We start from the raw sequence: 12,978 nt of genomic DNA on the forward strand, positions 1-12,978 counted from the left end.
GATTTCACAATCACATCCAAAGCTAAATTTAAAATTTGATCTTTATATTCCCATCTTCCTCCTCCCAGTATCCTGCTCAGGTAAGGAAAACTGTGTGTTTTCCTGTATCAAGGCTTCTGGTGCTGAACTGTGTCCATTCCTACTCCTAACCCTTTGGCACTGGGTCACAGAGGAACATGACATGGAGACACCTGCACTGCAACACATACAGAAAGCCACAAGCAAAATGTTGGTTTTGAGTGACACATTCAGCAAGAAAAAGCTGCAGGGTGTTTTATAATGCTGGAAATATGTTGCAGATAAATTCCCTTGACATCCACAAGTGACTAATTTAAATTCCACTAAAATATTTATAACATATAAACATATAAATCATAACACACTTGCTCTCAAGAAAAAACGTATTATGTGACAGATTATCTGTATGAACTTGTGACTGTGGTAACAGGGATTGGACCTGATGACATAGGAGGCTCCCTGCTCTCTTAAGTCCTCAAACAAAGCAAATAGAAACTTTTCAAAACTGTCATCCACAGTATTTGTCCTATTTTAGTTATTCTGGCTTTGTTCTTTTATCATCAAGCATTCCAATACACTCCAGAAAGGGCGATTCCCCCACAGATTTATTTTAAAACATCTAGCACTCAACAGTTATAAGCAAAACATAACAAAATGTGTTTTCTCCTAAGAAAAATAAACTATTATAGCCTGCAAGCCAGTTTAGAGTCCCACAAGAGAGATTTCACTATGGGCTCTTTAAAAAAAAGCCCAGGATGTTCAAGAACTGTGGGTATCAGTTATAATACAGTCTCCCTTTTACCTAGGACCACAAGAAAATGGCACATGAGACAGAAAAAAGGCAAAAATTTCTTAATAATTGGGCATGTTCATGTTCCAGGTCACAGACACTGGACAATTCTGTTCTCCAAGCACCCATTATTGCTGCAGACACTTGTTCTTGCAGATTCACATACAACTCACTCAATACATGTTTTAATAAAGGGTGAGCAAAGTGCCACTGTGGTCTCCTCCTTTTCACTTTTTTTTCCCCACCAGTCTAGCATTTAAATAACTTTTCCTTCTACTTAAGTTTGCCCATCAGACCACATCAATGTAAGTCATTGAGCTCTAGTGCAAGGAACTAACACTTCTTCAACCATCTACACACAGTTACTTGTTCTGCAGCTTCCCAAACCTGCAGCTTTTTTTTTTTTTTTTTCCCCTCTCCCTAAAGAATCTTGGGATTAACTGAAGTCAATTTTGCTAAGTGCTAGTGGCTCTCAGCAGCTTGTTGTGCCAGTGATCCCCAGGGCTCCATTATGTTTTCAGGGCTGTACAACGGGAATTGCTCAGTCTTTGTAGAAACATGAGATTAGCAACTAATTCTTCCAGCCTCAAACTCATTGGATTTCATCCCCATCATTCCAAATCAGAGCAGATTCTAGCAGAAACCGGTTCAGAGACTTCCCCATCTTTTTTCTCAATATCAATCCAGCCCTGAGCAAAATTTTTAAGGCACAAGTAGTCCAGGCCCCCAAATCCACTACACAGCTGATTGCTATTCTACATCCAACTTGGAGCTGCAGAAGCACATTTTTAGTGCAACAAACACTTCATTCTTAATATGCAAATGCAAATCACAGTGCAAATGGAGCCAATATGGAACAGCAAATCACAGTGCAAATGCAGAAAGGTCCTTAGGCAGAAAGAGATTATGACTTGTTATGAAGGAATTTACTAAAAAGTTGGGAATAAAATCTCAGCTATTTTGTTAGTGCTGTGTGGGACACATTGCCTCTGTAAGGCTCAAAGGCCAGCACTGGAAGCTCAAGGCTGGCCTCTGTCCTCAAGCATTGCCAAGTTACATCTTCCATCTGGTAAATCAGGCACAATAAAATGGTAAGAAAAGGGAAAAGATGATGAGTGGATCTTTTTACTGGATTATTATTAATTTATTTTTTAGCAGTCCCAGCTTAGTTAGCAGATCTCACCACAAATCCTACTGTTACTCATGACAGCACAGTATTAATCAGGTATCCACCTGAGTTTGTATTTTAATTCAGATTTTCAAGCATGAACTTTTCAATTCAGAATCCAGTTGCCTATGTTAAAGTGTAACATTTCCAAGACTCTAACACCCTGTTTTAAGACTCAAGTAATTTTTCCACTGAGCTGTGGATTTGCATCAGTTCCTCTCTGGTGTGCTCCTTTCTGGCTGCCAGTGTCATCTCCACCCTCCTGCCCTCATCCCCAGCAGAGGATGGGCTTTCTGTCTTACAGGAGACCAGGAATTCTCTAGGAGACTGCTCCTCCTCACTGCTCCGTGCCAGCTACTGCAAGTTGGCCTCAGGGCTCTGTACACTGGTCTGCCCAAAACCAGCCAGAACACACAGATGGACACTTTCTCCTGACAGTTCCATTTGCAGTTTAACACTGGTGTCTATTTTGCGTTTTCTCTTCAGGCTCAGCAGAACAGTTAACAAGAGGAAGGCAAAGCAGACCTAGAGAGGCCCAGTGTTTGGAGGTCTCAGGGCTGGGACCACCAGAATAATGTTTTAACTCAAAAACTTAAGATGGATATTTCCCTTCTAACCACTCTTGCTCACTGAACAGAAGCCTTTGTCTTGGCCACAGTGCATCTTTTAAAGTTGTTTTATGCAATATCAAGCCCCATAAGCAGGAGTATTCCAATCATTTCTTCTTGTATGTATTCTCTAATATCTGTCAACAACAAATTTCATCTGTAAACATATAACCTACTCCTTCAGCTTCATTAGATCCCTTTGATGACCATGGATCTCAGGCACCTGCCTAATTTTGGGTACTGCTCATTTCTCTGCCAATTACTTTTCTCCTAAAATTGCTGATAAACCCAACAGACACCTTTGGGGACACTCAAGTTAACCTTTTGCCAGACTGAAAAATTGTTTACTATTCCTCTGTTTTCTGGATTATGCTGTTTCATTATTCCTCTGCTGCTCACAGCTGCTGGCTGGAAAGAAACCAGATAACGCAAGAGCAATGCCATGACCTAGCAGAATATATAATCATTGCTACTACAACATGTACAGAGTTTCTATTAACAGAAGGTGACAGCACTAATTACACATGCAAGTGTCTGGCAAATCAAAAGTGATGAATCAAGAATTAAAATGGGACTAGTTGCATTGCTTCAAGTAAAATTAGTCAATATATCCCTAAGAACTTAACTAGGGATCGACAGGACTTAAGAGGTGTGAGCCAGGTGTTAAGCAGTTTCCTAAGATGTACTTCCCAGTGAAACAGAACCAGCAGTCTAGGAAATTCACTTCTGCTCTCTTTCACCAATACTTAAGCACCTATTTAGTTATAATTTCAAAGCTGTCTTAGCTTCACACTGATTAACAACCAGAAATTTCATGGTGTTTTTGTTTTGTCAGGACTGAAGAATTGTTCCCTTAATGCCTACCGGGGAAAAAAAATTAAAAACCTCCTCTTGGAAAGGAAAATACCTGTTTTCTAATTAAAGAATTCTAGTTCACAAATGAAATGGTGACCTTCAGATACTCATCAAGTGTGTGCAACTCAGCTGCTGTTGAGATTTTTCTGAGAGACAAAAAATCTTCCAGCACTGAAGGTGGAATCAGATGTTGTGACACCCAGTAATTCTCAGTCTGCATAAAGTGAAAATACAATAGCAAGACTAATGCATCACACTCTACTTAACCTGAATTCTCTTGTTTTTACTTTATTAGTATACTGAACTTAATTTGAGTGTGTTTTTGCTCCAGTAACTTTTGTGAAAGGCTCTGTGTCCTGTGCAGGAAGGTAGTTAATTAGTAAAGAGGAAAGCTTTCCCCCAAAGCAAATGTGTGAACACATGCACAGCAACAGCACACGTGACAAAACAGAATAGCTGCTGGGGATGAACTTCTGCAAATTAGTGACTTTAATTTAAAAATGTGAAACCACTTTTGCACTAAAATAATGCACTTTATTTTTCATGTGTGGAAAAAAAAAATCCCAATCTGAGAACTGGCATTTTGTAGACTTGGCAACGTGGTTTCATAAGAGGTTACCCCTTCCAATGCAGCAATGTTTTAGCTTGATTTAGTAATTTGCATCTGATGGTTGTTTCATGACCTAAGACACACAAAATGACCCATTTACGCTCAGGTCTTCATACCCCATCTTGATCTAAACTTACACCTTTCCTGACAGCCTCAAACCAGTCAAAGGAGCAAGGAATCCACCGAGAAGAGTTAGAAAAGCATCCAGGCAGTGAACCAGCTGGGGCCAGGCTGGCCAGCAACATAAGTCCTGGGCAAGCAGGGAGCGGCAAGGAAAGCTTGCTTTACAAGGTATAAAAATCCAACCTTTAGATGATCTATTTTGTGTAGACTGAGCTAATCTGGACAAAGCCTAGCATAAAAGGAAGACACATTTCATAACACAAACAAGTGGACAGCTTCAAGCAGGGGGCTCTTGTTCAGCCTAATGCAGATGTCAGTTAATTAGAGTAGAAGGTTATATCATTAGCAGCCAAATCGATATAAAAGGAATTAAGAACTTGGACAGCAAACTCCCCTGCTTTCCAGCACAGCACCCGGGGCTCTATTTAGCTAAAATTCAATACACATTAGCGGACAATCAATGGAGTCCTGCATGGGGATGTCTTCTTGAAATACTTTAATTGGACTCTCTAGTGTTATCAGTGCTAAACAAGATGTCAGATTAAGGCAGAAGCCTTCCCAAACAGGACTGGCAGCCCACAGTCTGGAGAAGCCACATTTACTTCTATTAAAACCTCACTGGCTTTCCAACATGTATTAATAGTACTATTTTCACAGTTATCTTAAGAAAGAGTGACAGAAAATCATCTATCCTGTGAAAACTCTGCCATCCTAATACCAGCAACAGCAGATCCACTCCTTTGTGCAATTTCAGTCTTAGGCTTCGTTAATGAAGAACCTGTCAGTCACGCCAGACTGCCAGTTTGTGCCCTGGATTTATAACCTCTGCAGAGAATTCAAATCAATATGGAAATCAGCAAGTGTGAAACACTCCACTGACAACTCCTGGAACAGGTATGAATGTGACAGGCAGTGACATACAGATGCAGACACTTCCCATGGCAAACACTTAAAACACTTTCTGTTCTCTATTTCCCTAAGTAAAACTGCAATACCATCTTATCATCTAACCTGAAGTTATTCTTAAAATACTGAATTTGACCTTGTTTTAAAGGTAGCGCACAGCAGCTGTATTACAAATTTCCTATTGGATGTTACAAAACAAACCCAAATCTTTCCTCTGAAATTATTTATCTATAAAAAACAAGTTGATCTGTAAGAGAACAAAACAAAAATAAACCAGCATCATGTTCACATTACACAGCTGTGTACAACCTAGGGCACTTTATTGCTGTGTGAACTTGAAGGTATTGCTCAATCAACCTTGATACACAACTGTTTTGAAAAATTATGCCCCTGAAATCCATTGCAAAGATCAGATTCCCCTTATGCAACTTCCATAGAATACAACGTGGATAATTGCCCAGCAACATAAAGATGCAGCACCATAAATCTCCAGCTGACAAGCAGCACACATATCCAAGTTCTCTCCATCAAACAACTCCAAAGTCACAGGGGGGAAAAGAAAAAAAAAAAGAAAACAAGAATTACAAGTCTTTCTAGGGAACCATAAACTATTTTAACAGACAACATCCTATGACACAACAGAGTGTATTAAGGAGGTGTCATGCCTAGCAAGAACCGGCAGCATACACTGACCCCAGGAATTGGATCGTAACCTATGGCTCCATTACTGCCTTTTGTAGTATTTGTAATGTGCTTTTTAAGTAACAGCACCCCAAACTCTTCACCAGCATTTATTGCTTTTGGATATACAGTCAAAAACATAACTTGATAAAATAAAAATTCTAAAAATTGTATCGGTGTAATCTGTGTAGCTTTAAAATGTTATACAGCACTTCGTGTCCTGAAAAAAATATGGAGCCATTATTTCTCCCCAGTAATAAATAATCTAAGCAATGTAGCACTTTCTATAATGGAAGAGCTACACACTGTATCTTCCATTATCTTCCAGTTTAATTAAATGTTCCTTGAATAAATCTTGTGCTTACACTCTTGCGACATGCTACCAGTGCTGACTTCCCCATTTATAAACTGACTGGATCCAGTCCAGTCACCCCTGCTTATTGTACCTGTCACTCACAGAAAACTCCAGACTCTTAGAATCAGCCCTATTTGGGTCCTTATTTGCTAGTTATTAATTTGATATGTCTGTAGAACTGAATTAATTATATGAGCTAGGTACCAACAGACCTCTTTCAGCTCCCTTATTTAGAGCAGCCAAGAGGCTGAAGGAGGACAGGACACCAACATTCCTTGAAGTGAAACTACTAGAAAGTAACCTAATTTACTAAGCAGAAATACATGCACTTGATTTAGTTTCAGTTTTCAATTAGGCAGAAAGCATTAGTTGAGGGAGCATTTATAATGTTGTACTTTAATGTCTGCTCCATGATGTTCAGGAGTCATCCTAACTTCTCATGATGCTAAGAAAGACAAAGCAATATACTTTCATTAAAAACATCCCTACCCACTCCCTTATATTGCATCTCTGTTACATTAATCCAGTGGGGTTTTTGGGGGGGTTGTATTTCTTGCTCTTAAAGGGCAGAAGAGACATATTCTGTACAGATGTTTAAAAGACTTTAACAAATGGGGCATCTGGATGAAATTACAAAACTCTCTCAGAAGCAGTTTAAAAGCATGGATTACAAAAATTATTAAGTACTTCAATGGCTCAAGCTAACACTCTACATATCAGTGTTGGAGTTAAACCACCAGTTAAAACTGAAGGTCCTTAATATCCCAGCTTCATTGACCTGTGGAAAATTAACTGGAAACAAGCTCTGTCATAGAAGCCATTGTTGGGTTTCTTGGACTTTCTAATCCATCATCATGCAGCTAGCACCAGACAATTTAGATGTACTAAAGTCTGTTTCAGAACAGCATCACTCTCAATTAAAGAAAATAAAGTCAGTTATGTGCAGAACATACTTTAGTAATATTTAACTTCATTTTCCTCAGGATGTCTGAGATGATACACTGTTACACCAAGGAAATAAATTTTGCATTTGTATCAGATCCAGTGACAGCAGAAACCAATTTTGCAGCAATTCATCAACATGGTAGAAGTCTACATGTGCACTGCTTTATCTTCCATTTGAATCAGTACAGCTCAGTTAACAAGCTAGGAATTTTAATCTAATTGGCACAGGTAATAAAAGCCCTGTAATCTACCCTTGCTGTTTATGTGGATATTCACAGTGTCCTCAGAAATCCTTTACTTGAGCAACGCTTACAAATGATTAAGTTCCAAAAGAACTGATCAAATTTGAGGGGTGAGCAAAACCATACTGGAAAGTTAATTAAAATTAATCATATCACCACCACAGTAGAACCTAACCTGTTAGAAAACACTTTTAACTTCATTCTAACACCAAGCCCACAAAGCCAAAAGAGAATCACTTTCTTAATAGATGCACCAAGAGATGCTGGGGTCACCCAGGGTCACCCAGCTGGAAAGCTGCTTTGCAGAAAGGCCCTGGGGGTCCTGGTGGACACCAAGCTGAACACCAGCCATCAGTTGCCCCTGCCACACAGCAGGCTAAGGGCATCTTGGCTTCATTGAGAAGAGCACTGTCAGCAGGTGGAGGGAGCTGATCTTCCCTCTGCTTGGCACTGGTGAGGCCACACCTGGAGTGCTGTGCCCAGTGCTAGGCTCCTCAGCACAGGAGAGACATGGTCCTACGGGAGAGAGTCCCACAAAGATGATGAAGGGAATAGAGCATCTCTCCTATAAGGAAAAGCAGAGAGAAGTGGGACTGTTCAGCCTAGAGAAGGCTGGAACAGTGATCATCTCACTGTGTACAAACAGCTGAGGGAGGATGCCAAGAGGATGGAGTCAGACACTCCTGTGTGGTGAGAGTCCAAGTGAGAGGACAAGGGGCAACAGGCACAAGCTGAAACACAGGTGGTTCCCCCTGAACCTCAGAAAACACTCCTTTTACTGCGAGGGTGACTGAGCATTGGTACAGGCTGCCCAGAGAAGAGACTGGATCACTCTCTACCACCACCTGAAAGGAGAGAGGAGCAAGGTGGGGTTGGTGTCCTTTCCCAAAGAACAAGTGATGGGACAAGAGAAAATGGCCTCAAGTTCTGCCAGGGCAGGTTTAGGTTGGATCTTGGGAACAATTTCTTCCCCAAAGGGTTGTCAGGCCCTGGCCCAGGCTGCCCAGGGCAGGCAGGGAGTCCCCATCTCTGGAGGGGTTTCCAAGTGTGGAGATGGCTGAGGGGCATGGGTCAGTGGTGGGCTTGGCAGTGCTGGGGTAATGGTTGGACCTGATGATTGTGAAGGTCTTTTCCAACCAAAATGATTCTACAATTCTATAAAAATATTAATTAACACTAAGGTTCAAAAGAGTATTAGAGAAACCCTGTGTTTTATTAAAAATGATCCAGTTGATGATGACATCCTTCCTACCCAAACACAGGCTCAGGAACACCGATGCCAATCGGAAATGCTGCTGAGCATTCTGCTCTCCTGATGCACTGAGCAACCACAAGTCTCTTTTACAATCAGGAGGTGCTGTGGGTACCAGTCATTTATTTATTTTGTAAGGTTGAAATTACTGCTCCAATTTGTATAAAATGCTGCTGCCTTAAAACATAGTAATGGATTGCTGATCACCATAAAACATCCTCCTTTCTCAAATGGAGAGTAAGTGAAAAAAAGTGAAAAAAATGCCTGGACAGACCAAATACAAACAAAGAAGGAACTTTTAGAAGTTTCCCAACATTGGAAATCTGCACTGACTTGCTCAGCAACAAGGATCTAATGCATGAGGAAACTACCAGCAGCTTTGACCACCAGTTTATTTCCATGGTCAGCTCCTATGGGGAGGGGAGAAAAAAATGGTTCCTATCAACAGCTTCTACTTGCAGCACAAACTTTCACCAACAAGGAAGGGGGCAGTTCTGCCTCCCACGTTCACTTCTCTCACTCTTACACTGACTCCAGTGGTCCCATGAAAAAACAGCAATGGACTTTCCAGTCCAATTAGTTCCTTCATTACCACCTAGGTGTAAAGTCATTAGCACCACAACGAGGATGGAAGGCACAGGACTAACCTTTCAGCAGACAGCCCAGGCTCCAGCCACGGGGCAGTGCCAGGGGATCCATCAGCTGCAGTGTCTCAGCACTGGCTGGGCTGCTCATCAGTCACAGACTCCTGCTGCCCACCTGCAAGATGAAGACCACCACTCAGTGTCTTGTCTCCAGCCCCTCTTCTCAGTGACAGGGCAGCACAGCAGCACACTACATGCGCTCCAGTCAGCTTCAGCTGGTTCTTACAATTCAGTCTAAGCATGAACTGCAATTTAGCAACAATCTGAAGGCCCTTGAATAGCATAATCCTTAAGAACCTGCATAGCTCTTCACAGTTTCACTGTGATATCTAGGGGTCTTGGTGGCAATATGCTAAGCAAATGGTGCATGCTGGTGTCCTTGGAGCACTTGGACTAGTTGTGCATGCAGAGCTGATACTACATTCCAGCTCATCAGAAGCTGCAATTAAATAAAATCTCTTCAAAACAAAAAATATATGGCATGAGTCAATGGATTTCTCCAACATAAAGAAGTAGTTCAGACACAGTAAACACTTCTGCTGCAGGACTCCAGAGTTCTCAGAGGCATTTTATGTTACTTAATCTCAATTAATCTCCCAAGAAAGCATCTCAGATCTGAGCAAGAGAGAGGAAAAAAAGACATTGCTGATAACACACAAAAGCTTACTCTGATGTCATAATGCTGTATCGCTTGAGTCATACACAGATTTCCTGGAATTCAGACAATAAAGAGTAGAGAAAGAAGACAGCTATCTGCTGTGACTCAGAGAAGTTACTTCAGATACTGAAGAAGTTGTTATTATGGCTCAAAGTTAGGATTTCCTCACCTTAACACCTTATTCAGCTCTGAAATGTTCCCCATTTCAATTCTGCACCTACTGCAAACAAAGAATATAATAGTTCTGATGCTCTAACAGTAGCTTCTGGGTCACAATATGGTCTTCTGCCCTTGCAGAGAAAGAAGCAGAAAAAGAACACTCACCCACAACTCATATTTTGCAACATGAAATCCAGCTGCTTAGTCTGCCTTGAGGAACAGAGCAGATTGTACCACAGCCACATTAAACACATGGGCTGTCACAGCCCCAGGTTCCCCTCCAGGTCACAAAGGTCATCCCTGCAAAACAAAACACAGATGTACAAGGGAGGTGTGAAAGCTTGCTGCCTTGCTGTGCATGCTAGAACTTTTTGGACAAGAACTATGTGCTTTCCAGGACTATCTGCTCTGTGCCTGTAATTTGAATTCTGATGAAACAGAGTAAACAACTTTTGCAGTGAATTACATTATTCTATTTATCATTCTATCATGTCTGTAATGAAGACATGTCTGCTTTCAGTCAGGGCAGTGGTAAAATTGCCCTGCAGTGTCTTCTGTCATCATCTGTCACCTTGGGGCAAAGGGTGGGCAGCACTGCATCAAACAGCCAGGAAAAAAGGTCATATTCTGTGCTCCATCCCCCATGGTAACAGGCTCTCTGGCCACCAGACATCTTAGATTGCACTGGTCAGCACTGACTGAGGACTGAGGACTGTAACGCAACTTTGTCAGGAGTTCTTCCTGTTCTTGTTATGCAGTTCATATGAATTACAGGATTAAGAATTGGTATATACATGAAAAAATAATGGGGAGAAATCACAAATTTAAGGTGGAAAAAATCATATTAAAAACAACCCTTTCCATTCTGCCCAAAGACTGCAAACCCTAACATCCTATTTTCCAGTGCATTTTAAGTGTCCCACAGCACAGAATATCTGTTTTTGCCCCTACAAGACCAGTGCCCACACTAATGCCCCTCACTAGGAAGCTTTGTTCTGCTTTTTCTGTAACATTCTTAATTTCATATTATTTGTCAGACCCCCAGTTTATACTTAACAATCCATTCTCCTCCTGTGGGTTTGCATTCTTTCTGCGTTTACTTTGTGTTCCCACTTTGTCCACTCACAGACCTGCCTTGGACTTAAAAGATTTACTCTACCTGAAACAATTGTTAATGACTCTGCCAGTAACCACCTCCAGAACTACTGGGACCAGTGACAAGTTGTCACTTTTGCTGCTGCAATAACGAGTCAGGACCAGAATGAAAGGAGTTCCTGTCAGGAAAGCCAAACACGTGCATTTCACTTCTGACAGGCAATCTCCTGTATTTTGAAAGTATCCACAGCTCATGAGAATTTATTCTTCAGTCTCAATGTAAATCAAGTACAAATGGTTTCCCTCACATCCCAGGGTCACATGGTTTCCAAGCTCTAACCTGAATGATGTCCTGGCAGACTGTACAACAAGCAAAAGCAGCAGTTGCATTAACTGTGCCAAACAGAGAACAAAACCAACAGTAGAAAATAAGTTCTTAGTACATCAAATTTCCCCATGTAAAATTATAAAAGAACCTGCAACCACAGCTGATTTTTAAACAAGTTAAAAAAGCACAGTTTGGCAGTATCATTCACAAAGAAGCTGAATGCAGATAATGCAGAAGTCTGGATTTTCTCTGTCAGCAGATGAAATTCCCTGCTTGGGCAAGACACTGGGCTGGGCAAAGGCCACTTACACTGGGTTTCATTAGCACCAGCTGTACACGTGAAGATTTTAAGGTAGGAAAAAAAGAACCCTTTGAAAGCAGCTGTATCTACAGAACCTGTTCGTAGGTTGGAGGCAACTGCCCCCACCACACGGACCTTGGCTGGTTTTGTTACCATGTTTCTGTGCGGGAGCAGCTGTGCAAGAACACGAACAAACCGCTGCCCTTCCAACAGCACCCACCTAGCACAGCTAAGGTAATCTGAATCTCCCCAAGATTTTATTAGCTTTCATGCACAGAGGATTTAATTAGTCCTTTGCTCTAAAAGCCAGCTCTGGGTGTCACTTAAAAGCCACGTCCATTCCACAATGGAATGACAGGAGGAATTACGAGTTCTCATTATGAAGCAAGTCTTGAGAAATTGAATTACTGAACTCTTAGGCATCATTAAGTACCTTTTCATCCTCTCTGCTGCTGCAAGAAAGAGTCCAAACGCCACCTTCTGCCGAACAGCTGAACCACAAGTAACACAGCAGCTGGTGAATGACTGCAGGGACAGCTGTTCACACACTCAAACCCGTACGGCTGGGCACCAGAAAAAAGTTTTCTCCCTAACCAGCTCAGTGTGTCACACCAGCCAGAACTGCTGCTCTTCTGGAAGAGCACTCGGATGAACAGCGAAAGCATTGCTGCCCAAGCGGCACACACCAGGAACCCGGCAGGACATTCAGCGAGTCCAGGGAGCACTGTGTACATCTTTGCAGAGGGCTCCATCTTACAGAAATCTCATGGAGCATGTCAAGCATGTTGGGACAGTTTCCAGCCAGGAAAACAGCATGCAACACCAGGTGGGCCCAAGACTCACAAGAGATGACCCTGAAGCCTAAAACCTGAGGGCAAAGCAGCACAGACACAGTGAGTGTTTCTGCTACTAGCAGAAAGGTTCAGTCAGTAACGAACGAGCTTTTCAGCTGCTGCTAACCGGGGGAAGGCCCTGCACAGCCTCCTGGCAGCACTGGCCCTTTCTCATCCTTCTCCAAAAGGCCTTTCTTCTAAGACCTTGTTTCTCCTCACTCTGAACCTCAACAGGCATCAGCACCTCAGCCTGTTAGGGACAGGCAAGTGCCCACCCTGGCGGGAAGGCACAAAGCGCAGCTAACCACGCTCGGGCAGCACGAAAAAGCAGCTGCAAACTACTCAAGAATTAAAAAAAGGCAAAGGTCAGAAAAAGGAAGCCCCGCACATCCGGAGGGTAAAGGCGC

General features: G+C 42.0%; 1 protein-coding gene across 1 annotated transcript in view; it reads right to left on the reverse strand.

The window, feature by feature from the left end:
- Positions 1-12,944, reverse strand: part of LOC127390072 (C-terminal-binding protein 2) — a 40,447-nt gene extending 27,503 nt beyond the window's left edge. Inside the window, exons 1-3 of the mRNA XM_051631233.1 lie at positions 12,172-12,944; positions 10,180-10,314; positions 9,201-9,312 (exon numbers count right to left, since the gene is read on the reverse strand). Of these exons, the coding sequence (XP_051487193.1) occupies positions 9,201-9,288 (88 nt within the window). The 5' untranslated portion in view covers positions 9,289-9,312; positions 10,180-10,314; positions 12,172-12,944. The remainder of the gene's footprint in view (positions 1-9,200; positions 9,313-10,179; positions 10,315-12,171) is intronic.
- Between the last annotated feature and the right edge of the window lie 34 nt (positions 12,945-12,978).

The sequence above is a fragment of the Apus apus genome, chromosome 13 (assembly GCF_020740795.1).
Source record: "Apus apus isolate bApuApu2 chromosome 13, bApuApu2.pri.cur, whole genome shotgun sequence".
Lineage (NCBI taxonomy): Eukaryota > Metazoa > Chordata > Aves > Apodiformes > Apodidae > Apus > Apus apus.